At 39.4% G+C, this 27,842-nt stretch overlaps 1 protein-coding gene across 3 annotated transcripts in view; it reads right to left on the bottom strand.

Annotated features, from left to right (window-relative positions):
* GALNT3 (polypeptide N-acetylgalactosaminyltransferase 3) overlaps nt 1-27,308 on the bottom strand; it is a 40,567-nt gene extending 13,259 nt beyond the window's left edge. For 2 of the 3 annotated variants that reach the window (XM_036884386.2, XM_036884388.2), the window contains exons 1-4: nt 26,638-26,848; nt 10,212-10,835; nt 4,205-4,377; nt 33-182 (exon numbers count right to left, since the gene is read on the bottom strand). In XM_036884386.2, coding sequence (XP_036740281.1) covers nt 33-182; nt 4,205-4,377; nt 10,212-10,726 — 838 coding nt within the window. In that variant the 5' untranslated portion in view covers nt 10,727-10,835; nt 26,638-26,848. Of the gene's footprint in view, nt 1-32; nt 183-4,204; nt 4,378-10,211; nt 10,836-26,637; nt 26,849-27,026 lie in introns of those variants that run through there. The other variant, XM_036884387.2, reaches the window with a different exon arrangement.
* Nucleotides 27,309-27,842: the final 534 nt, after the last annotated feature.

Below are 27,842 nucleotides of genomic sequence, written 5' to 3'. Positions count from 1 at the left end.
TGTTACAACTACATCTGTACAAATATACTTACAGTGAGCATCTAAAAATGTGAGTGTTTCACCGGTTGCTACCGTTGCTCCTAGCAACCGTGCAGTGATTAGACCTTTTCTCTCTCTTTGTCTGACTATCTTCACTATAGAAAATTGTTTTATATATTCCTCTAGTTTATCATGTAAGTACTCTGTAAGAAAAAAAAAATCAAAGTAACTCTTCCTAAATTAACTTTCATATATAAAACAGGAAAGCTAATAAAGAAACCACAGGCCAATGATACCTCCACATTCATAATCTTAACAGTTGCACACATTCTTTCATTAAGATGAAAATTATATAATTCTTTAATTTTAAAGAGAGCTTTTTATGCAAATCTTAACTTTGAACTACGATAACACATAACATTATAACACATTTACCCTGTGCATGCTGTATCAATAATGTATTTGAGAGGAAATAAGAGACTTCAAATGGATTGGACCCCAAGGGCTAAGGAGACTCTTTTGAGAAAATTAAGGGAGGGAGTCAAAGAAATTGAATTCAGTCAAAAAGATATTTGACACTTTATAAAATTCTATTTACATCTGGAAATTTAAAGAAAAATGCTAAATATCAGAAGTTTTTTCTGCTCTTTAGGTAGTGATCAAAATAATTTAAGACCACAATGTTGAGAAAAGGGCAAATACGAAAGTGCAAGGCTATAGCAGTTTGGGGAGAGTCAGCAAAAAATTTTCAAAAGCTTTGAACTCTCCTGACTTCAGAATATTTTCCAGTAAAAATATGAAAGAAGAAAGGAGTATGTAAATCAGGAATGAGGCTAAAAACAGGCAACATTTCATAATGGGTGTATAATTTAAGACATTCAGTATTCCAGTTTGGATGAGATGCATTATAAGAAAGAGTTGAGATGGTAGGTAAAACACATTAGTGAAGTCTGTCAAGTGTTGTTCATATTTTTAAACCATTTCATAAGCCTGCTTTACCCGCCTAAATTCTTGATTCTTTGTTGAGCATATAATGAAGTTCTTCCAGTGGTCTTCTGGAGCCCAGAGCACAGCCTCAAAATATTAGGGGAATATTGAGAATATCAATAAATGTCCTAGGGTAGGTGTTCACTTCTACCGGATTTCAGAAGCGAATGCAAATGACTTCATCTGTGATCATATATGTTTTTTCAGTTCTCCAGTGGTGCAGATAAGAGAGCTGCTTATTCAAAGCTTAAACATTCATAAAGGAAGAGGTCAGAGTCCAGAAACAACTTTCATAGAAAAGTAAATCTAAATATTGTCATCTCCAAGTAATATTAAATTTTTTTAACAGTATCTCAGAATTAATCGCAAGTATTACTATAAGCAGGATTGTAATTTGTCTTCAAGATATAATCAGAGATATTTATGCTTTAATCATATACTTTTAAAATAGAAACTTATACAATAAAAACATTTTAAAGGTCTTAATACAGATATTTTTAATGGAGTCACTACATATTCCTTCAATAAACTGTCCACTGTTTGAGTTTGTTAAGAAATTTTGTACTTACCCACAATTTCCAAACTGCCTATAAATTATCTGCCCCCTAAATTCAGTCTCTATCCCTACCTCTCCTCTTGTGAGGTTAAGAACACCAAGTGAAATCAGATGTCCTGGGTTCAGTTTATAGCACTATTACTTTTAACTGTGTGACTTTCAAGTTATTTTACTTTTTTCTACCTCAGTTTTTTCATCTATAAGATGGGAATGATAGCACTAACCCTCACAGGGGATTGTTTGGAGGATAAAATGAAAGACTGCTGTACAAATAAGGCATTTAAGGTATACCCTAGCACATGTCCTATGCTTTGAAAATGTTGATTATCTTTTGTTCTGCTATCATTGGGATTTAACTCTACCTTTATTACTTGAATATCCACATATCTATGCTGCTTTCTCCTAAGACAATTGAAATCGGACTATGGTTTCTACTTCATAAGCTCCTGTAGAGCAACTAGGGACCTATTTTCCACAGTGAGCACTTTAAGACAGCTCTTTGATTCAGTAAGACAAATTAAGCTAGTATGCAAAGATAACCCTTACCAAGAAAACTGTTGCATATCTATGGTTAATTGCTATAAAAGTTATAAAAATATTCTAGCTCTCTGAACAACCAGTTGTATGTCTAAGTTATGTATGCAAAGATGTAATTCAAAAGAAGGGAAATAAATGAAAGGCTTTTCATGGTAGTGTAACGTATAGTAACACTATGGGGTGACTAAAAGTGAATGGTTAAGTACAATGCACCTAGCCCATCATTGTCATTAAAAATAAAGTTTTGAAGGTAAAAGAAATGGGCTAATACCAATATTATGTGAAAATGTCAGATTTCAGAACTGAATCTCTGACACAGTTATGATTAGATAAACATTTTATGTTTATTTAGACAGTCATTGAGAGAAAAGGAGATTAAAATTATTGAAACAGGAAGACTATAAATGGGTATTACTTTTCATTCTGATTTCCTTTAATTCTACTTCATTTTTGCAATTAAATAATAGAACTTGAACTGAAAGCTTAGTAGAAGTAGTCTTACTTGCCTCTACTACCTATTTGAAAAATCAAACAAAATAAAAATTATCTGAGAAGAAAGCTAAAGAAACCAAAGAGGGAAAGATGTCCAAGTTCCTTTTACTTTTTAAGACAAGGTATATGAGAGGTATGCATATGTTAATCAGATATCACTTAAAACTCTGGACTATAGTCCAAATAGTAATAAGAAAAAAATTCAGAACAGACCAAGGAGTGAATACATTAGTAAATTACAACTGAGTACTGAGGTAACCCAGGTAAGAGAATTAGGAATTCAAATCAGATCAGCATATTGTGCATAACGGTAGGTAGGGGAGTTAAATTATGTAACTTCCCCATTTGGTGAATATGTTTCACATCTAGATAAAAAAATCTCAGATGATAAGCAAACTTTTCTACCTAATTGTTAATTAATTTTGAGAACATAACCTCAATTCCCTTGGGATACTTTATTTTTAAAACTATAGGACTTCAGAATTGCATATAGAAATAATTAAGCAAGGTTAATAATTTTATGCTTGATTCACTTATTGCCATTTCTGAAATCTGAATACATCTTATAATTGATGACTTGTTACTTAATAGGCAGTATCTTTTTTTTTGAATCTTTTCTCGTGGTACATACAGTAATAGCTTATCTTAAAATAGATATTGCTTTGGATTTGATGGAAGAATTACTGTGCCCATTTTACAAGATGAGAGAACAGCTTCGTTAGGGCTAGCCGGAATCTGACCTTAAAGAATCTGGCTACAAATCTGGGCTCATTCAGGAATAAATTTTGTTATTATTGAAACAATCTGTATCTGTTTGGTATTTAAAATACTTAATAATATTTGAAAATTTAGCAAATTAGAGTATTTGTCAGATTAGCCTTGTGACTCCAATATAAAATGTGATTTTGCAACTGACTATTGACTTGTCATTTTTAAGTGGAAATGTATTTAAGAATTTGGTTAACTTTGTAAACATTATTGGAATATTTTAAAGAGCCAAAATAAAATAAATGTGGTGACTCTTTAGTAATCTTTAACTACTCATTTATATTATTAATTAATATGTTCTTTACATTAACTCATTCAATCTTCAAAATAGCCCTAGGAGTTCTGTACTATTTATGTATTTCCTCAATTCTAAGCTGCATAACTGAATACTTCGTGTAATCAATGGCATCTTAGTTTAATCGGCCATGAGGGTTTCTTATTCTAGTGATACATAAATGAATGACCCTATAGTACAAGCAATTTGATGAAATATGGCATTTTCTCATTTTACAGATAAACTGAGGATTAGAGGGGTTAAATAACTTCCCCAAGTCACTTAGCTGGTTAAGACCAGAACTGGGATTCAAACCAAGGCAGCCTGACTCAAGGCTCAAGTCTGCGCTCTTCATCATTAGGCCTACGATAAAGCTCTTACACTGAGGATGACAGAGTTATGAATAAGGGTGCTTCTTACATTTCTGAACTCTAGGGGGTTTAATATGGACACCCTTGCCCTTGGATTCTACCTTCAGCCAAAGTACCATCCAAGCTAGTAAATTCAAGCTCTGAGATGGCACACAGAGAGTACAACATAACCAAACAGGCTTCGGACAACACCGCATCGATTTACTTGGGAAACAATCTAATGCGCATGTGCTTTCTTACCATCTACACTAGCATCATCCACCAAAATGATTTCTTTCAGCAGAATGGCAGGTGAAGAATAAAGCACACTGTGGACAGTTCTAAGCAGCGTGGACCATGCTTCATTATGAAAAACTATTATGACACTGGTGGTAGGCAAGGGAGGACATCGCTTAAATTTTTGTTCAATACATCTAGAAGTCAAAGAGGTAGAACAGTTATTAATTTTGTTACCTTACTTCATAGCTGTACCATTACTAGAGTTATCATTATTTAACCTTTATCACCACAGAAACGATGGTGGACAGTTTCTTTCCATGTAAGATGACCTCACACTATGCAACTGTAAAGAAACTAAAATAAAACATAATTTTTACAAACAATCCACTCACCCAAATATCATGTCTGCTGATACGGATTATATGTCAAGGATTAAAACATGCTATTGCAAGCTTTTTCAACAATACAAACTTAAATACGAATAACATTTCAAATAAGGAAAATAATCCTTAAAAGACAACCTGTAAAAATGGCAAATACTTGTAATTGCTCAAATTCAAACCAAGTTTTTCTCCCTCCTTGTAGAAATCATCCAGTTTTCTTATTATTTGCAATTTTTAAAATGGTTAAACTTTATTATTCACCTTTGATTTTCTTACATTCTTCCTAAATATGTAAAATTTTCCAACTTCATTTAATTAACTTACCTATTAGAACTTGAACCAAAAGGGAAAAATAGCTTACTATAAAACCTATTTTCTTATGACTTTCATCATTCAGCAAAACTTAAGTTTTTACCATATGCCATGCTGAGTTAAAGATTTTGCTCCAATAATCCAACCTATTGTTTAATGAAGTAAGACCTATCACTTTAAAATTTCCTTTAAAAAAATACATTTAGAAATTTAAAAGTCCAAGTCCATGTTTAAAGTCCTGTACTCCTGTTGCTATAAAAAACATTGATAGGCACAATGCAGGTGACCCTAAGTAGTGTTTGACTGATTCACAGTGCTACCCATGAACTAAAAACATTAGTTGTAAATTGGTCTTGATTTAATTTTCATAACAATGTCTTCCTCAATGAAAATAATCTTCAAATGAAGCTGTTGGGTGTTGGTGAATCTGTATAACCTTCAGCCTTTGAGATGAGTTGAGCACAATCCATTGCCTACTGAGTTGAGGTGAGGATCAAATGAAATAACATAAAAGACAGGGCTTCAAAAGTGACACCAAACAGAGTGAGTGGCACAAAACGCATGTGGTTTATGGTAAAGATAAACAAATAAAATAACTGTATGCTTAAATGCACTTAGAAATCATAAATGGTTGTACAATTTTTAGGCAACAGGCTACAAAATCCTCACACACACACACAAAAGCACTATAAATATAGTTTGTGAGCAACAGAACAGTGCTGTTCAAACCCAAAGATAAGGAAGTAAATCATTGACTCATAGAGATAAGAGCCCAATACATTTCAATTGCTCTGCCAGGGCCAGTGGGGAAACCAGAGCCCACAGTGTGGTACCAGAGGCCCGGGAAAGCCAGCCTGTAAGAGATATTCTATAAAATGTCATTCATTACTTTTATAGCCATACTTCAGTATGAATGTGTTTTAGATCCTTTTTTGAGAAGAGGTCTTTAGGGCAGAATATCTGTAGTGATACAAAAGTACTTAGACTAGGGATAAGGTATCAAGAGAGGGCATCAAGACCGCTGAGTGAGAAGAGGAGAGGAAGGTTCTGAGTGCAGTGATTCTGCTCTCTAGCGCCTTCATGACTTGGGTGTGATAGACGTGCATGGTCAAAGTAGCGACCACATTCATCCTCAATGGGGTGATGAAAGCAAACGGTTTATTCTAAATTGAATTTTGGGTGAACTACCAATTAAAAATAAGGGCCAAACTCAAACTTTCTATTCAGACATACTCTTGAATCAGTATTAACACATAAATAAATGACTACATAGCAGCTTGTATTTTTAAGACATTAAGGTTTATAAACCAACATAAACTAAGTAAAAATTATTAAAAACTCCACACTATAGTATTTTCTTTTTAAGAAAAAAAGAAACTTCATGATGTGTTGTCTTTAAGCATTTTAGGGAGGCAGTTTAGGGATTAAAAAAAAATTTTCATATTAATTAAAAATAAAAAAGTTTTGAAGATTTAAAGTATAAAACTACAAAAATTCACACTTATAAAAATGTTATCACTTTAATCTTGCAAGGCTTTTTCCCTCAGTTTCAGCTGGGATTTATTTGCTTAACTGATGAGTATCAGGTAAAAGTGTTATACTATTAATGCAAATGATAATAAAATTTCACAATATGATTTCAGAAATTTCATCTACTTGGAAACAATTAGCATGTTAAACTTATGCTTTAAAAATTGTTTCATTTAAAGTAGTGAAATTAAAATAACTTTCTCAAGAGGACCTGAGGAGATATTTCTCTAAAGAAGAAATATAAATGGCCAACAGGTTCATGAAAAGATGCTCAACATCAATAATCAGGGAAATAAAAAATCAAAACCACAATGAGATGTCACGTCACACCTGTCAAAATGGCTAGGACCAAAAAGACAGGAAATAACAAGTGTTGGCAAAGACACGGAGGAAAGGAAACCCTCATGCACTCTTGGGGGGAATGTAAACTGGCACAGCCACTGTGGAAAGTGGTATTGAGGTTCCTGAAAAAAACTAAAAATAGAAATACCACACAATCCTGCAATTCCACTTCTGGGTATTTATGTGAAGAAAACAAAAAACACTAATTTGAAAAGATATATGTACCCCTATGTTCTCTGCAGCATTATTTACAATATACGTATACATAATATACAATATTATATATATATATATATATTACATGATACATATAAAATAAAACATAACGTACAATACACATAATAATTTCCAAGTTATGGAAGCAACCTAAGTTTCCACTTACAGAATGGATAAAGAAGATGTGGTACATATATATATTGGAATATTAGTCATAAATAAGAATGAAATCTTGCCTTTGTGTCAACATGGCTGGACCTGAGTAATATACTGAATGAAATTAGTCAGGCAAGAAAGACAAATACCATGTGATTTCACTTATATGTGGGATCTAAAAAAAACAAAAACAGACTCATAGATACAGACAACAAACTGGTGGTTATCAAAAGGAAAGGTATTGGGGGGGACAGTCAAAATATGTGAAGGAGATTTCAGAGGTACAAACTTCCAATTATAAAATAAGTAACTCACAGGAATGTAATGTACAGCATAGGGAATTCTTTCAGTATTTTAATAACTTTGTATGGTGACAGACAGTCACCAGACCTGTTGTGATGATCATTTTGCAGTATATAAAAATACTGAATCAGAATCTTATACACTGAAATAAGTATAATATTGTATATAAATTATAATTCAATAAAGAATAATAAGAAAAATGAGGTAACTTGACAAAGTGACTGCATATACCCAATCAAACAATTTGAAAAATTTGGCACACAAAAATGTGTTTAATCAGTCACATGACCACCTGGCTTTTAGAGAAACTGGATCTATATTTCCTATGAGTAAGGAAAAGATCAGCAGTTCTTCAGAAAATGTGCTTCTTGCTGACACAGGTTAAATTTAAAGTAAGAAAGTATTAAACTTTCACCAGCTCTTCCCAGTTCTAGTCAGCCATTCCTATCCACAAAAGGTGCTTCAGGTGCTCAGTTGTTTTTCACTTACTCAGTGATTAACATCACTGAATATTATTGCAGCTTCTCAATGCTACATTGGGAAAAAAAGCTTATTTTGAGCTGACATTGATTGTCACCTCAAAGAATAAAAATCATGTTTCTTGATTTGTGATGTGGATTGCTTTTCAGTCAAGACCTCTCCGAAAATCAGTCAAGTTCAATACTGCACTTTAACCTAGTAACATGAAAAAGAAACTGTACTGTGCTGTTACAACAGCTGAAATATTTTATAGACATTTGTGTGTTCCTTCACACGTTCATTTAAAAATGGGCTAGGGCAGGTGGGTGAAATTTTTACAGATAAAGGGGATAAAGAGGCACAAAATCTCAATCACATGTAAATCAGTCACAGAATCAAAGCAGAGCACAGAGAATATACTCAATAGTTCTTTAACCTCATTTTACATTGACAGTAACTGTACTTGGGGTGAGCATTTAATAATGTAGATTGCTGTCGCATCATTATGTTGTATACTTGAAAATAATATAATACTGTATCTACTTCAAAAATAAATAAATATAAAGGAGAGCAACTTAAACTTGAATCACACAGATTAGAACAGAGTGACAGAAATCTAATCTATAAACATCAATAATCACAGATTCATAGTTGAAGCAGATTATGAAGATTTACTCATAACCATAAATCTGGAAAAATATGAATGAAGTGATTGATCTATGTCTACAAAAGTCCTTTCTTCAGAGTTACTTCCAAATGTAACTCTTCACACCCAGAAAGCAAAATACAGAGGCACTGCTTGTTTACAGTTTATCTATCTTGCACTTTCAACAAAGCTACAGATGGTTTGAATGCACGGAAATGCATTTTAGCTATTTCAGGCAAATAGAGCATTTGAACACTACCCATCAAAGATAACAAAATGGTTAATTAAGGACAAGGAGATGCCATAGTAAAATATGGAGGTAATGCTTACTCAAAATACTGTGTACTTGAAATAAACATGTAAAAGTGACAAAGCAATGTTGGCCTCTCAGAAGCTAAAGGCCCCACAACTCTATACATATACGAGAACTTATTCAACAGAACTCTAGAGTAAGAGTCAAAATTAGTCATTGAATTAGTAATCATAACAATATTGTTCCCTAAGAGAAAGGTTAAAAAACACAGGGCATTCTGAAATATAATTGCAGCACTGCAAACAGTCACAAAGTGTGCGAGTTAGTTGATAAAATGTCGTCTAAAAGCTCTAAAATCTTGACACATCTTTGAACATTGCTGTTCTATAGCAATATGCTGAGGAAAAGAAAAACTCTTCCACCTCCCACGTTTCCCAGAAAAACTGCCCCATAGTCCCTCGTTAATAGGTGAGGCAACAAAAGCATTTAAGAATAAAGGAACACTAAACTATGTTTTCTACCTTTATGTTGTATCTACCTACCACTTCAGCATCTTATTAAAAATAATAAAGAGAGAAATGTGGTATCCACATATAAATCAAGTATAAAAATCAAATGTGTATTCATATTTGAACTGACTGTTTATAGTTCATAATGCATGAGCAAAACCAAAAGTTTCTGTGATGACTGCCCTTGTACTGTTCACCATGTAACTTATTCACTATGTAAGAATTTGTTCTCCATGTAAGAACTTGTTCGTTATGCTTCAGAAGATTGGAGACTGACGAAAATTAGGCTTGGGGTGGATTAATGATTGTGCATTGAGCATTGACTCCCCTATACAGAATTTTATTGTTGTTAACAACCATTTGATCAATAAAAATGAGAGATGCCCTAACAACAACAACCAAGAAAAAGTACACACTTCCAATTGTAAAATAAATAAGCAACCGGGATGTAATGTATAGCATAAGGAATATAGTCAAAATATTGTAACAACTTGGTATGGTGATAGCTGGTACTTAGAATTATCATGTATATAAATGTTGAATCACTGTGTTGTACACCTGAAACTAATGTAATGTAATACTGTGTGTCAACTACCCTTCAATAAAAAATAATTATCTTAAAAAAAAAAAAAAAAAAAAAAAAAGAATAAAGGACTTCCTTGTGGTTCTATAGGTAAGATCTAGAATTTATTTTTGGATTTCTAAGATAACTTTTCACACCTGCAATGCCTTACAAAGCATAGATACAGATATCTAGCCTCAATAATAATAAGCAAAATAATAATTAAAATAGATTAAACAGTATTTGCTGATTTTTAGCCTCAGAGTGGCTAAAGAACCAGCAACTTCCTTAAGCCCATGCCCCTCCCCTGCAATCCCTGATGATTAGACAGTAAACAATGAATATTCTTCAACATACTCAGGAGGTCGAGTGTCTGGTCCAAGATCTCGGTGCAAAGAGATCCTGTCACTTGCAAAAGCATTAAAACAGTGTTTTGCTTCTCCACGTTCTTTTTCCTTCTGCTCTTCAACACTTAAATTGGTTGTCTTGAATGCTTTACCAGAAGCACCGGGTGCATTAGCATCCTGAGGTGGGCGATCAAGAACGGGTTTCAATTCTGCTGCTGTATAATATCCTTGCAAACAGGGTCTCTCACCAGCATCAATGTTTTGCCTAACAGGTGCTCCTATTTGCATTTTTGGCATTGCATCTTTAATATTGTTAACAGCTTCTAGCATTAGATCAAACACCTTGTTTTTGTTTTTCATGTTTCTTTCCATCCTCAATTCCTCTTTGGAATATTGAACACTTACTTCTCTTTGCATTAAAATCAAAAATAGGATAAAGAAAAAAATTACTGCACCAAGCTTCCAGAACTTTTTATGGTAATATCTTTTAAGATGTAGTTTTACTAGTCGCTTTAAGTGAGCCATTCTGACATTAAAATCTTGTTACTTGACAAACAACAGTTATCGTTTCCTCTGTTACTTATGGTTTTTATCATAGACTTGGTGGCAAGAAGGTTTCATTAGGTGGTAATACCTATGAACAGAAATGATAGTTGGCATTAGTAGCTATTCAACTCTATAGGCATGGTTCAGTTCATTCATTTATCTGACAGCCGAACATAAGCTTTTATGGTTAACAAGGATACAAAGATATCTTGCCCACAAGAAAATTATACTTTTGGTAGAACATAATTGTTACAATTAACTACAGACAATTTGGGCCTTGAATATTAATTCAGCTAATATCATATGCATAAAATTATTTTTATAAATACATTTTGAATTTATAAAAAGGTTAATTAACTCAATAACCAAGGGAGCTAAGGACTCCATTAAACTAATTATAAATACAGGGAAATCCATAAGAAGTCAAAGGTATACTGACAAGTATTTTAAAATAGGCATCTTACCCTTGAGAGATGTTTATTATTTGACAGTTAGTTAAGCTTTACAAGTAAACTTTACTACACCAGGTCCCATGGGCTTTAGTGCAAAACCAGAAACGAACCTTGGCAGAGAATCCAATAGACTAGCTGTGGTCATGCCCCCAAGCCCCTGGTGTTATAGTAGGTAGATAGCCAGACATGAGCAGGGAGTGGGGGGGGGACTCTGGTTGGTGTTTACATTCTGTTAGATGCTTGTTTATATTCTAAACATCCCTGTAAACGGTTCTCTAGGGATGTGGGCAGGGAGGGGAATAGACCTGCCCAAACCAACATGTTCTAACTTGGAGGGGACGTTGTCCCTGACCTCACCTCAAAGTCCATTGTCTGTCATTACATTGTATATCATACCCCTTGGTGCCATGACTGTTTGGAGGCAGACCATCTAAGGACAAAAAGTGGGTGTCACCCTATTTCCTGGATGCCCCGCCCCTCTATTCTGAGAAAACCCCACCTATCCCAATGAATATTCCACCCCCTGCTTAAACTCCAGTTATAAGACCACCCAACCTGAACCCCCACTGTGGTGCTCACTTCTGGATCACGCCTGCACTCCTCCCTGAGTGTGTACTTTTGACTTACTAAACTATGCTTTGCTTATACCTGCTCCACCTGCTCATGAATTCTTTCCCAGTCTGAGTCAAGAAATCTTTCCTAGGTTGAGGTCTCCCCTAGTGTGCAGGGAGATCTCCCCAGACTGGATTGCCCGGCAACACTAGGGCTTAGGATCCAGGGAGGGCACTTTCAGACTAACAGGGCGAAAACCTTATCTACAAGGTTCTGGGAAGATAAGGATAAGCAGACTGTTGGGGTTTCACAGGACAATGTTCCCCAACCTATACAACCTGATTGCTTTTCTCTAACCAGAGCTTGACAATAGATATAAATCAACCTTGGCTCACCCCCATTTCTCTCCCTGAGAAAGCCACCAAAAATCCCCTTTCCAGGGCTATTTAGTGATAACAGATTTCTTCAGTAGCCAGAGGTAGGCTAGATTAGAAATTTGAGAGGGAATGAACTGGTCTACTGAGGAGGTATCATAACACAGCATAGAACAAGGAGGAGTCCAGGGAAAGCAGAGAGTAGAGGAAAGTACATATCAGACGACAACTAAATCCTTCTACAGTACTGAGAGTTTCCCCAAAACATTTCATGCCATAAATCATATTTGTGGGCAGGGTGAGGAATTAAAAAATAAGGATGGAATTAATGAGGCAGTCAGAAGAGAGTTCCATTTTAGGAATAAATTATAGAGGAGTTCTTCACCAATGGGGCAATAGTCCTGTCATTGTGCGTGTATGCTTATCTGTCTACGGGCATCATGCAGTTAGGTTTTAGATTAAGATGTCTCCAACGAGGGAGTCACAGAAAGCTCATGAAGGATGTGGATTGTGTCTCGCTAATTTATGGTTGCTTTTCTGGCACTCATCACAGTGTCAGTGACACAGCGGGCATCCAATAAATGTTTGCTGACTGCCAAGGGGAAGAAGGAGGACCCAGATTTCATTTATCATTAGAAATAATAAAATAGTTAATTTTTCTTAAGTGTTGATTAGGTCCCTGATACATTGGCACTTAACTACATAAGTTCTCATTTAGCCTCCCAGTGATGTTGTAAAGTTGATGTTATTCCCATTTTACTGACAAACACTAACAGTCAAACAGATAAGGTGGCTTGGCCAAGACCATGAAGAGCAGCATTTCCCCAACGGTGTTCAAAGTTCTGATGCAAAATCCTGAGCTTTTAACTAAAGTTATCTGAGACAAAATAACTCGTCTTCAAGTGTCAAGGGGAACCCTTGGTGGGGTGGGGGGATCTGTATCACCTCAGGTAAGGTTTTCTGGAAAAAGGAGCTAAAAAAAAAAAAAACTTTTCAGAGCATGTTTTTGACAATAAAGTTGAGGATAAGATTGTAGATCTCAACAGCAGAGGGATAAGAGAGAGAGAGAGAGACCCATTCCTGGGAGAGGCTACTAAAGTAGGAACACGATACTTTGCTCTTTTCAGATTATTTCTTAGGGGAACAGTCTTCTCTTATTGATTGCTGATCACCTGAAGATTCCAACACACATTCCCCCAGAGATTTTATATCACTTTTCTGTCCTTCACTGCTAATGTGCAATATCAGGCTTCCATTAATGATAAGTTGCACTCTACATTAAGTATCTCTATCAGTGGTCTTTAACTCTGAATACACATTAGTGGAAGGCTCTTAAAAACGGCAGTGCATCAGGAACCATCTCTAGAGAGTTCTGATCTAATTGTTCCTGGGGCAGGTGTAGGTCCTACTTTGGTTCTTATTTTAGGCTCTCAAAGTAATTCTACAGGGCAGCAAGGGTTAGGAATCACTGTTCTAGATCACAAGACACTGGGCAAATTAAAACTAGCACCTGATAAAGAAAGGATTGTATCTATCCAAAGGTAACCACATTACTAATTTCTCATACTCCAACACTGGTTTTTCAAAATAGATTCTTAAAATAAATTGAGCAAAATTTATTTTGACATGTAGCAATAAGCTACAATCCAAAGCAAGAATGACTCCAAAGTTTCCTGAAAAGGCTCACATATTCATACCGATATAAATGAGGCATTCAGGTTTCAATGCCAATTATGATGTTATAAAAACATTTTTCAAATATATTATCCCCATCATAAAGATGGAAAAACTGAGGTTTGGAACAATAAAACACATAATCCAAGAGACACATAAAAAATAAATGAGTAAAGCAAGAGCAGGATTATTAATTCTAATTCCTAGGAATGATGGCATGTTCCTAAACCAAACTACTTGCCAAGTTTGAAGATGTATGTGAAAACGGTCAATGAAACAACAAAAAAACTCCCCTAGAATCAACTTCCAATTGGACTCAGAAGTTTGAGAACTTAAAAAAAAAAAAATCAGTTATATTTGCACATTAGAAATGATTACAGATGAAAAGTTTAATCTTCTTGTACTTTCTAAAACTTTTAAACACACCTATCCCAAATAGTCATTTGCTAATTATAAGATCAGATTCACAGAAGAGAGAAGACCATGAAATAGGTTTTTAAAACTAGAAAAAAATTGAAATCCCGAGATTTTCTAAATGCTAAATCCTTAGAAATTTCCAAAATTAGAAAAGAAAAAAATTTAGAAAACTCTGGTCTTAAAAGTTATTAACCAATATCCTATGATACATGTAGACATTACAAAAAGGCATTAATAATAAATAAAAATATCCACAAAATGATACCTTGAAAGGCTAAAACAACGTGCACAATTCTAACAGTCTATGAGACTGGGTTAAAAATCAATGGATTATTCTCAAGGATAAAAATATGCCACCTGAACAGAAAGAACTGAAATCTCACAAATTAAAATAATCTAACTACAAAGCTGTGGCTTCCAATTATCTAGACTATGGCTTCTCACCTTTAATGTGACACGAATCATATGGTTTAAATGCAGATTCAGATGGAAAAATATCAAGATAAAAACCATCTTTATAGTCATGGTTGTCCCTCCAGGTGGAAAAGCACACATTGCAAGAATGTTAGTTAAACTGTTAGTTTAATTATAAAATTCCATTGAAGCAACGTTCTAAAGCAAAACACTTCATAACTGCACGTGAAAGTAACATTTAATAAAATAAGAGGATAGTGGTTCTTTCCATTTCTTGTTTCTGTATTTGTGACAATAAACCTTTACAGCTCCAGGGGATTTAAGGTCTGGTTCCAGTTGACTTTAATTGGCACAAGGCCTAATTGGTCTACAAAAAGTTGCTTGCCACTGAGGTAAAGCATGCTGTAAAAATAAAGAGTTAAGTATAACCACACAAAGCAAGAAATTACAAAATTATATCACCAAACCTACTGTAGATTGTAGATTAAGAAGAGTACACTATTGTGAATGAATAGTCATTGGATCTTTGCCACATGTTATCATCTGAATTTCCTAACTTAATTAAGAACAAAACAACGACAAAATTTGCCCTGATAATAAACCCTTAAGTGCTTGGGCAGAAATTTTATTCCGCGGCCCTCACCTGCTGGTGAAAATGTTAGGGAGTGGAGGAGTGGCGGGGAAGTCACTTCCGCTGCTTGCCTTTATTGGTGAAATCAAATTTCACTGTTTTTGCTACTGTGGTTTGTTAGTTTTGATTGTGTTTAAGTCCATATTCATATCCTTGCCAGCAATTCTTCTGAGCAGGAAGTGATTTGTGGATGTATGACAAGGAGCAAACACTGACGCAAAGCAAACTGCATTAAGATGGCCACATTCTGCCTTTCAGGAGGCAGCGGACATACCTCAGGGACCCCAGCTGCAGACAGAGCAGAGTTACTCTGGAAAATGCCACCAGTGGACAATTAACTGCATGTACTTGTCATAAAGTAGGATGACTTGCTGAACAAAGACATCTGCACGTCAGGAGACAAAAAGCCTAGTGACGGAGCTGACCTCCAGCCGACTGTGAGGCACAGGGTTTAATAAGAGAAGGGGATGATCAGATATGCAGCTTCTCAAGTAAACATTTCCATTAACATTAACTTTGAAGGTGAAAGGTTGTGGACAGGACTCATCTGTGGACACGCCAATCTGCAGTTAGTGTGGAGCAAACAAGTAATTCTGGAGCTACATTACCCATCTGGAGCAGAGGAGATGTGGCTGAAGGGGGGCCCACTTACTCTCCCCTGCTACATCCGCACTTACGAATGAACTTCACACAGCATACGGCAAGTACATACTGATCGCCCATGGCACACTAGAAAGTACAGGAATGTTGAGGAATGATTCCAGTGATTCCACAGATTCCCCACTTAACTGTTATTTCCCGCAGACAGAAGTTCTATGGTGAAAGTTGTGACCATCTATTTACCTTGTAAACATAGCTGATGGCTTCTGGTTAATAAAGAGATAGAAACTACATTGTGATCTGAACAAGGGAAGTTTAATTTATTAGTAGAAGAGGATTGTAGTAATGGGGAATGCTAGTGAGAGTTAAAGAAAATTCTAAATAATGCAGTAATAGTAGACCTAAGAGACAACCACTGCCCCTAAGGGTAAGCTGAGGCAGAGGAAGGGGTCTTCCCCTCACAGGACCTCAGGGCTGACATCTAGAGATCTCTACAGGGAGGGTATAGCACTGGCTCCCTAATGGTGGAAAAGCCACGAGGGTGCTCCTTGGTGAGACGTGCCAGAAATCTGCCCTCGGAGTTCCCAGAAGCAGCCAGCCACAGCGAGGTGTCAAACACTGGACCCTGCGGGCTGCTGGGCGCTGACAGAGCCTGGAGGAGAGTTGCTGTCCATGGCAGGGCCTGTGCTCTTTCATGTGGGCCAATAGGCCAATAGGCCAATAGGCTCCAGGCTGGTGCCTGGGATCAGAGTTGGACAGTGGCTCCCTAGACACCCAGTCTTGCAGGACCCCAGTGTGCACATGTGTGGGACTAAACGGAGAGTGGGGGGAGCAGTGACCTGGGTGGGGAATAGGTCCATGATGTCTGTGGCTCCAGGGTACACCACTGTTGCCCAAGTCAAGCTCCAGAGAGAGCACAGGCGCAGGGGAAGGCTGACCCTAGAGAAAGCTGTGCCATGCAGTTACCGAGCACTGCTGGCTGAGCAGCAGAGAAAAAGTATGCCCAGTAAGAGCCTGGCCAGCAAGCCACCCTGAAACCAGGAAAGGAAGCCCCTTTCACCTTCAGTATCTCTCCAGTGCCCCCTGCTGATAAGGTTTAACATCATGCTGGCCCCCAAGCACAAATATATACAGGGCGTATCTCCATTATTTTAAAGCAGGGGAAAAAAATGAACTTGGAGCTGAGACAATAAACTGATAAACAGCATAGCCTACCCTTTTGACTATTCAGCCTCTATATGCACATTCCTCAACACATTTGAACTGTACAATTACAACTTTACAGTCTACCTAACAGATGCAAGCGTCTTTCTTACAAGTGAAGGGACCTTAAAATAAGAAGATGCATAGTGCCAAGAGCCATTATATCCATTGCTGTGACTATGTGAGTTACTTCTCAAATTCTGTCATAGAGCCACCTAATATTCTGTTACCTAAAGATTAAGTTGCAGACTTAATTTCTAACAATATCTATGTAATATTTTTAAAATGGGAAATAGAGAAGAAATAATCAGCATATACAAGTAAACACATACATATAAAAGGAAATGAGGAAAACGTACAAAGCTACTACAATCCTCATTTATCTACTGGCCATGAGCCCATGCATACATAGCCTCTATGTATGCCTCTATGCCACTATGGCCTCAGTGCATGTGTCCACTGAACAACTATATCTAACATTCAAAATATTGCTTACTGGGAGAATTGATACCTGTGGTTCCCTTTTTCCTCTACCCATTCTGCACTTAACCTCTCCTCAGGCAATCAGTGAGTCCACAGAGGTCGGTGATGGCAGGAAGAGCTAATCCATATCCAAAATATTTACCTGTTCTAATGAGGACAAATCTCTGCTTCCTCAATGATAGAAGTCAAATAAAATCAACTTGCCACCCAGTGGTATCCAATGTTGCTTTCTGCAGATTAGGAATTCTGCAGATTAGCATTACTCAGCAGTAGTGCAAGTCAACTCAACTTTAGGAAGAGGAAGTCCATGTTACTTAGCCCATGCATACAGAGCTTCCATTCCTGCCACTATGACCTCAGTTCAAGTGTCCACTGAACGAGCACTGGGATGGCTGGGGAAGAGGCTGAATAACATCTGTAGTGTGTCATTCTGTCCACAGGATTATTAAAGGCAATAGATGTCCTCAGCGAACATTCAGATGGGACACAAAAGTCTTCAGGATCTCCACTGTTTGAAAGGTCTATCCTCATGTTTCTCCCTCAAACTTGTTATCAATCTTGCAATCCTGTTCCTTCCAAGTTCCTGGCCATATGGTTAAACCATTAGAAGCTACCATGGGCCATTATAGATCTGTACTTCCAGCCATCTCTCCTTTAGACATAGTAGACAATTATATCTACCATTCAAAATATTGCCAACTGGGAGAATCTTCCTTCTCACTGTCCTTCATGAATACTCATGAGTGGAGCTATAGCGTTGCAGCCATCCACTCTTGGGTAGTACCAGAATATCCTGCAGACTCACCTGTAAACCAAGCTTGAGGTGTTTTGTTTTTTGTTTTTCCCATCAGGTAAACTAAGCAAATCCCCAAGAGGCCAAAGGCATGGGTTGAAGGAGGCCGTACAACAGGAGATGGGATCAAAAGAGTCTGAGTTACTTGCTCCTGCCCCTTACTTGTACTTTCCAGGTCTGCCCAAACTGTCTCATACATACCATTCCCTACTAGGTAGATCAGACAACAGCCAGTTAACGTTGGGAAGCCCAGTCCTCATGGTGACCAGACATCTCGTGGTCATGCATTCGGTATCTAAGCAGTAGCAAGCCAAAAGCTGTTTATCAAAGGGTTAGTAGTTATCAGAAGAAGTAATAGATTTACTTAAAAATCTCAGTGATGGACATTATGATTTTGCTATTGGTGCTTGCCAGCTCCATACAGCATCCTTATTTGCTACAGACACGTAGAGAATCTTCGGATCTGCTAGGTCGTAAAGCTAGAGTGGTAGCACAGCACGTACTTGTCCTGACTCACTGCATAGTCTGCTCTTGCTCTGAACGTCAATCAAAAGTAGCAGGTTAATGGATTGCTCTGTAGATACGTTAAAGGAGCATACACTCAAAGGTGGCATGTGTTGCCTTCAAAATTGTAAAAGGCTGATTAAGCACAGTGACTACTGAATGTCCAGAAATGTTACTGAAATGCCTCTGAATTTCTGTGGGGTGGATTTATTACCATCTGGTTCTCATATGCTTTACTAAGACATCTAAAGTACTTGCTATTTTCTGATCAGATATAATCAACATATTATCAATATAGTGGACCAATATGGTATTTAGTGGAATGTCGGGATTAAGATTTCTAGGACAGGAGAAACAACCTGGCCCAGACACAAGACTGTAAAGACACAATCCTGGCCCTGCTAGATGAAAGAAAATTGCTTTTGCTGATCATTGTAAATTGGTATGGAGAGAAAGCAATTAACCAAGTCAAAAGCTGCACATCAAATGCCTGGAGCTGTGTTGATTTGATCTAGTAACGATATTACCACTTGGGCCTGCAATGACATTTGGATTCACCAAATGATTGATTTACTATAGTCCAGTCATTCCCTAAGATCCAGTCAACTTCTGCAGGGGCCAAATAAGTGAGTTAAATGGAGAGGTGATCGCTATCACAAGGCTTATTAACATCTTTGAAGGTGGCATTAATCTCAACAATTCCCACAGGGATATGGTATTGCTTCTAATTTACTATCTTAGAAGGGAGAAGTTTTAAGGTCTTCCACTTAACTCTCCTATCACAGTGGTTCTCAATCCATGATTTAGAGGACCAATACAGGGATTCTTCCCATTATCCAGTATGTTTACTCCTATTATACACTGAGGAACTGGAGAAATAAGTATAAGGTGAATCTACTGACCCACTGTGAGTCAGATTTGAGCTAAGACACCATCTATTACCTAACCACTGTAAGTCCCTATTTTGACTGGTTTCCCGAGGAATTAGTATCAAAGGTGAGTATTTCCTTTTCCCCAAAGCACAGTCTTTCTAATAAATAGCTACTGGTCCCTTTGGAGAAGGCTTGGGGGAAGAATTACGCTGTATGCTTGAGGCGATGGTGCAGATTTCTTCCTCAGGGAAACTAGGACTCCATTGGATCAAAGGGCTCTGGGCCTGTGGATTGACTTAGGTTTGGAAACTGGGTAAGGGGTCATGACACTCCACTGTGGCAAGTGAAGTCAACTTTTCGCTACCAAATCTAGTTTTTCTGATATACACACAAAGCGATACTGTGGTACTGCCCATTCATTTCATTCATTAGCTACCACTTGATGTTTACCAAAAGTCACCATGTTAGGTCCCAAAACCATTTGCAGGACAATGTTTTCTGATGACATCTAGGTCCCTGCTCTGCATTACTGTGTATGCACCTCCTTTGCCCTTGGTGGTTAAGTGGTGCCACCTGGCTTCTGCTGCTGTGGAATGACGGCATCCCCACCCCAGACAGGTAGCCAGTCTCAGTGGCCTACAAAGGACAGCAACCACAGATGTTTTTCGCTGATGCAAAGACTCCCCTCACTGATGTTTTTCATAATATTTAGTGAAGGGAGGGGCTACTGGGCCTTGTCATAGGATATAGTTGGAAGATGGACAGGTTGCCCATAATAAATTCAGTCAAACCTTCTTCTTTTGAAGGAGCCCCAAAACTCACAAATATGGTAGATAATTTCTGCCCACTCGTTCTCTCTTTGAGGCCCCAGAATACTAAGAGATAGAGGAGCAGGGGAGTGAGATTGCTTGCTCCACTGCTATAACTTTGCATATTCACCTTTCTACAGACTCATCCAAAACTCATTTGGAAGACACTCATCTCCCACCCCTCAACTTCATACCCCTTTAGGAAAGGTATAAGCAAACTTTCTGTAAAGGGCCAAACAGTAAACGTTTTTTTGCTTTGCAGACCACATGGTCTTTATTGCTTAACTACCCTTTTTGTGGTGCAAAAGCAGCCACAGACATTACATAAATGAATGAGTGGAGCTGGTTCCAATAAAACTTGTTTACAAAAATAGGTGACAGACTGAGTTTCACCCAAGGATTGTAGTTTGCTAGCCCCTGATCTAGAAATTCAAAAAGACTTCAATCACAACATCTATCTATTTCCCTGTATCTATCCCTTCTCCATTAGCTGCCCCAGATGTAAAAGAAAATTCACCCTTCATAAATCCATAACATTAATTTTTCAAATTATGCATAAAAGCAATGTCTGCCGTTAGATGTACCTAACTTGAAGCATACATTACCTCTCCACTTACCCAGTTACCATCTGAAATTCTTGCATTACCTACTCCTCATGGTTAAAGTATGAAGAGACCATATTAACATGTTTCAACTGGAAATAAACCAGTGTCAGCTTAAACTTTAATTCTTTTTCAACAACGGGCTTCAAGTAGGGTAATTTTCCCCACAACCATGTATAGATAATTATCACACAGTAAGGCTAATACAGACACTGAATGCCAAGCTCCACGTAGGAAAGGGAGGGATACCTAATCTGTGGGATTTGTGCTTAATTCCTTAGGCAAAGAGGAGAGGCCCTGATGGATTTTAAGTAGGGAGATGACCTAATCAGAATAATTATTCTTGAAGCTCTGCTGAATATGGGTTTTTGGGGGGAGAAGGGAGAACCAGAAAGGAGGCTGGAGGTGACTGGGAGAATTAACAGTAATCCAGGTGAGAGATGAGGAGAAGGGGTGTGGAGGCCTGGGAAAGCACTTGGACGGGAGTTAGCCGAACCCCGCAAAGGGGCCCGTGTGGAGGCTGCGAAGGTTGTTACATTGTGAAGTGTGTCAAGAATGAGATCTTAACTTGTTGAAAAGTAGACCAGCTAGCGGAGCGTTCTCTGCTCTGGATTATCTGCAGAGGTAGACCTGGCATAAAATAATGGGGCAAAGAGCCATGAGCACAAAAGGAATTGATGACAGAGGAGGTGTGAGAAAGAGACAGAGGTGAAGAAGGAAGCAAGTCTTAAGCACTTCAGAGAGATGGATCAGATTGGAAAAAGCAAAGGTCATAATTAAAAAGCTCAAAGAAAACAATAACTTGCATTAGAAACCCTCCTGTACTACAAATTGTCCCCCAAAAGGGCCCACTTTTTTGCCGTTGGGTATTTACTTCCAGGTGTTCTGACTCAGAATTATCAAACTTGCAAGCTCACCTCCATCACTGTATCAGTCAGGTGTGGGGATTAACTTCTAGGAATTTATCCCACAGATATGCTAGTACACAAGAGAAATGACAACCTGTGAGCTTGCACACTGAAATATTGTTTTAATATCAAAAGATTGACGCAACCTACAACTCTACCAATAGGGAACGAGGTTAATTATGACAGAGCCATGTGATGGAATATTATGCCAAGTTGCAACAAAGAAGCCACTTTATATGCTCATGTGATGTTATCTCCACAGTAAGTTAAATGGGGGAAAAAAAGGCAAGATTTGTTTGCATTTCAAAAAAAGGGAAAATATATTTTGTTTTTATATTAAAAAAAAAAAAGTATCAGTTGCCTCCAGAGAGGAAAACTGGGCATCGGAGAGCAACAGTAAAAGGAAGACTTATCGGACACACCTCCTTACTTTTTAAAACCTTTGAACAACAGGAACACAGCAACTATTAAAAAATAATTTAATAATAATCAATGAATCAGAAAAGAAAACGTGAAGGTAGAATAAAGATTTTCTAACAGGCAATATCTCAGATTTCTTAATTCCACTCATCATTTCTCAGGAAGCTACTGTGGAGTGTGTTCCAGAAAAATGAGGGAGTAAATAAACAAAAAAAATTCATTGTATCTAATAAATAGGGACTACATAAGAATCATCGGCAAAGAAAAATCCCAAAAACCTGCTGTGGAACAGGCCTAGGAAGCAACAGTCCAAACTGGAACAAGAGGTCAGATAGTTGTAGGAAGAGACCAGTAAATCAGATAAGTTTGAAGATGTTTAAAAGCCATACCGAGAAGTTGGAGTATATAGAAACAGAAAAGGATATTTGAAAAAACCAAGACATTTTTTTTCTTAAATGAGTTAACTATTAACTCCAGGATTAAAAAAAAAATCTACAAGTAAGGGATCATACTCATAATACATCTGTTTGGCTCAGTAGTGAACTGTAGTGACCTACCACTTTGGATGTTAGAAGGAGATATGGCTGCCATATCCAATGTAACAGTGCTCCTGAACCAGGGCCTGGCACAGTACCACGTAATCAAACACAGTACTGGTTCAGCAGTAAGACACATCCCACCCACGGGGATAAAATTTTTGTTTGTTTCGATGGGATACAGGTTCTGCACATTTATAATCTCAGGTAATTCTGATATCCCTCTGTTTTTTCATTATGATATCTTAAAGATGTCTAGTAGGCAATGGGATAGATGAGAAAACTAGTTTGGACAGTTTGAAGCTAAAACAATTATAGGGAAAATGTGTACTCAGGGAAATACTCTCTATCGAGTGCCAAAAAGAGGAGCATGACTCAAGGAAATTTCAATTGGCAATAGTCACTAACACCCAGGATTCAGAGTCCTACTTGACTTCACTCTACTGTGAGTTAATGCACTTCTGTCTCTTGCCATTGCTGACACTGATTTGAATTCAGTGCTGTTATTGACAGTCCAGTGATACTGTTGAAATTACACAAAATATGTAAAATGAATTATTCTGATACTAACTAGATGCATCATTGGATGACTGAAAATATTTCCTTTTTCATCAGATTTTATAACCATAAAAAAAAAAAGATCTATCAAACCAACTGCGTTTTTACACTTTATAGGCCAGAGATTTGAATATGTCTGAACATGACCTGGGCATTGCTCATTTCCAAAATATTAAATACATTAATATTTTCTTTTGAAGAAAAATTCCTTCTACAGGGAATGTGAAAGCAGGTTAAAATTTAAAATATCTATGGAAGGTTTAATCATCCAATCAGAGCTTCCAAGCCTACATCCCTACAGGTCATTTAGGCAGCCGATCTTAATCTCAGTCTCCCCATCTAGAACTTATTTTTGGGGAAATGGTATGATTCCTACGTACTCCTACATTCCATGTCTTATATGTTTCATAGTAAATATATGTATATATAAAATATTAAACAGACTACAAACCAAATAATAAACTGGCCTGTGTTTAATAATTTTTTTCAGACTCCACCCACCACTATAACTCAGCCATAAAATTTAGAACTTAGAATACACTTTATAGACCAGAGGTGGACAGAATTATTTTTCTCAAACTGTCACTTGATAATTGTTACTATCAAACACCTGCAGAAAACACTTTCCAGTTTTTCCTGTCCCCAAACGTACTACAATATTCTTAGGACCCATTTAAAATTCAATAATGTACAGTGAGGTTTCATGCAGTTCCTAATGTTTGACAGATTTAGTCTAGCACCAGGTTCCAATAAATGTTTAATAAGGATTATAGTATAATTTTATATGTTAAAAAATGTGCGATTTGATTCTCTCTCTCGTGTGTGTGTGCGAGCATGTGTGTGTGTTTATGTGTACAGGAAAACTAGTAGAAGAATCAGCCTTAAAAATATAAATTCAATAGGATACCACTATTTGCACTGTAGGTTCCAGCCCATTTGTAATCATAAAATCAATCCAGTGTGCTGTGACCAATATTTTTTTTAATAAAATACAGAACATCCATGTTTTGTGAAATTTGTTTCATTTATGCACACACACACACACACACACACACACACACACACACACACACACACTAGTGTGTACTGTGTTGAGGCACAGAATGCATTTCTTACTGAGGACTGCAGTCCACAAAAAAAGATTTAAAGAACACTGACAATCAAGAAGCGGACTTGCCAATCAAAAACCTAGATTGTTGCAAATGGAGAGATGACCCTGGGTCACTGCCTCATAAAAACCATTTTAAGCCAATATAATAAAAGATCAGAACACCAAACTGTGTTGTCTATGCTTACTCAAAAATTAACTGTGGCTCTAAAATACCAAAAAGGATTAAAAATCTCAATCCACATGGCATCTTCAGTGAATATGTGATCAACAGTGAAAAGAAAAGAACGATGGCCTCACTCAGTCTCCCTGGAGTCAGGCATCATAATAGTGCCATGTCTACAAGTAACTTTCTGGATAAACTGAAGTTAGAATTTCTCCCGGCTTGGATTTGTCACAAACGGGGTGGACTGACAGGATGTCCAATGGGAGAAGGGGAGCCTGAGAATGCTAGGGTCACAGGAGATTTCTGCTTTGTTTTAGGGCTTCATCATCTTAATCTAGGGAAGTATTGTTTTTCGTATTTTATAGACAGTTTACCTGAGGCACACTATCACAGCAGCTAATCCAAACATGTTGCATTTCTCCCAAGAGTTAAAAGTAGTCCAATAACATCAGGCCCAGTAATCCATTAATTTAATAATCTCAACTCAGAGAGCGACATCTACATCAGTGGAATTGCCATTTGTCATGAGAAATTTCTATATAAAAATGCTAAAGCAATAAAAAAGATTCTTGAAATAAACTGTTCAGAATGTTTAAACTGATCTGTATGCTAGACATCAGATATTAAAAGTTAAATTTAAAGAAATCTAATCGCAGGGTATGACTTTAACCTCATGTATTTTAGCCACAAACTCAAAGGAAAATGTACGAGCAAAAGAAGCAACAGATTCTCCCACTGCCAGAATTTCTCAAATTAAAATGCAGCAACTTTCTGTTTTTTTACCAATAGAATTTAAATTGGGATGTCGTTATATGTAGTATAACTTCTTTAGCAAGTTATGTTAGCTTAATAATGTTCTTAAAAGTCCAAAAAAATGGTAATTCCGTGGGGTTTACAGAAACAGTTATTTGATGTGCTTGAAAGTGAAGCGTTTCGACGAGTTTGAGAGAGAAGGAAACAGAAGTCTAAGGTAAGCACCAGCTTCACCCTTAATTCTTGGGCTCCAGAAAAGCCTAACTGGGCAAGGAGAGGAATCCGGGCCCGGCACACCCGCGGTCAGACGCGGCAGCAGCCCGAAACAAAGTTTTTCCGACCCTTTGAGTCATCTGCCACGGGCAAACCGAAGCCGCGACACCCAGGTCGTGAAGTCAACAGGTTCCCGAACGAGATGGGGCGCGGTTGGCGAGGGGCGGCGGATGTCCTCCTGCCACCGCGAAAGGAATCTTCTGGACCCAGCCGGAGAGTGGGGGCGCTCGGGCGTCGGGAGCGCCCCGGAAAAGCGCAGAGGCGAGACGGGGCCCGAGGGGCGTCCGCGGCGCGACCGCAGGGCGCCTCCCGGACCCCTCGGAAACCGGGCTCGGGCGGCCGCGGTTCCCAGCCGGGCTGTCTCGGCTCCGGGAGGGAGAGCCGCCCGGCGGAGCCCTGCCCTTCGCGGCGGCGGGCGGGAGGCGGTCGGCAACTTGCTGGCCCGCGGCGACGCGGCCGCCCCGCGCCTGCCCCGCGCCCCCGACCCCGGGCACGGGCTCCTCCTGCGGACCACCCTCCGGGGGCCGGCTCCCAGGAGCCTCCCGTCTGGGCTGGCAGAGGCGGCCCCCGCGGCTGATGGGGCGGCAGGGCTGCCCGGAGCCTCCTCCCCGTCCCCGGACGCCCCCCGCGGCCTCTTCCGAGGGGGCAACGGACACGCGGTTGGTGATACCCCCCCCCCCACCGGCCGCCGGGCCGGACACTGCCCGCCGCGCGAGCCTCCGCGCCCGCTCGGCCGCCCCACGCTGCCCGGGGCGGGTCGCCGTCCCGAGCGCCGGCCGCCGGCGTACCTGGAGGACGGCAGGCGGAGTGGCGGGGCTCGGGCCGGGCGCCAGGCGCAGGTGGCGGCGGCGGCGGCTCTGGCGGCAGTGGCTACAGTTGCCGCTCAGCCCGGCTCCTCCCCCGCCGCCGCCCCCTGCCTCCCCGCGAGGCCTCCCGCGTTGCCAGGGGAGGCCGCGCCGCGGCGGCGCTTCCTCTCGGAGTCTCCCAGGTGAGCCCAGCCGGCGACGTCGGCAGGGGCGCGGCCCCGTCCCGCGCGTGCGCGCCAGCCCGCGGCCCCGCCCAGCCCCACCTGCGCGCCCCAGGTGAGCGCCGGGGGTCCTGCGCGCGGGCGGGGCGCCGCCTCTCTGCCCGCGCCGGGCGGGGCTGCTTCTCTGCGCTGCGGGCGTCCCGCACTGACCTGGTGGCGGTGGCCACTTGGCAACCAGAGCCCAGTCTGGGTCCTTGGGGAGCCAGCAGGTCTAGGTTCCCCTCACACACGTCTGCCTTCCTCAGCGGGTCGCCAAAACGAAAGGGCGGCCTGCCTGGGGGCCGGGGGGCCCAGGGCCTGCGAGGTGCACCGCATGTCCGCAGCGGCTCTGGGCCCGGACGGTTTCCCCGGCAGGGCTCAGCAGCCTCTGCCACCAGCTAGGTTCGTGCGCGGCTGGGTGAGCTTCCTTCCCGTGCAGCCTTGATTTCATCACTTGACTCACTTGGGCGCTGCTCGTGGTTTCCGTTTCTACAAACCCGCGCCCTGGCAGGGGCGCCTCACGTCCAAAGGAGGAGCCTGCCTCCGCCAAGGAAGAGCCTCTGGCGTTTGGCAGAGCCTCGCTGATTTGGGGCGCACTGCTCCTTCCTGGGTGGCTGTGCAGGGACGAGCCTCTTCCAAAATGAGACGGGCAGCAGCGACCATACAGAGAAACCCGCTGTCCTTGTTTGGAGATACTTTGATTTCCCCGAGAGGATTTGCTTCTACTGTAGGTTTGCTTAAAAGCTCATCTGTTGGAAAGGTGAGAACGCAGACTCTAGGGAGATGGAGGGTTTTGCCTTTGTTTTGAAAACAAATTTTTTAAACAGTTTTTCCCCCCTTTTAGGATATTTACAACTTTCTGTTTCGTCCCTCCTTCTGCGGTTATGGCAAACATGGGGACGCGCCCGAAACCAGGACTTAAAATGACCTTTATACCTTCCTATGAACTCACTCATTTATTTGGCTTTGTCCTCAAAGTACATAGGA

This window comes from Manis pentadactyla, chromosome 8 (genome assembly GCF_030020395.1).
Source record: "Manis pentadactyla isolate mManPen7 chromosome 8, mManPen7.hap1, whole genome shotgun sequence".
In the NCBI taxonomy this organism is placed as follows: Eukaryota; Metazoa; Chordata; class Mammalia; order Pholidota; family Manidae; genus Manis; species Manis pentadactyla.
This window is presented reverse-complemented; position numbering and strand designations above follow the sequence as displayed.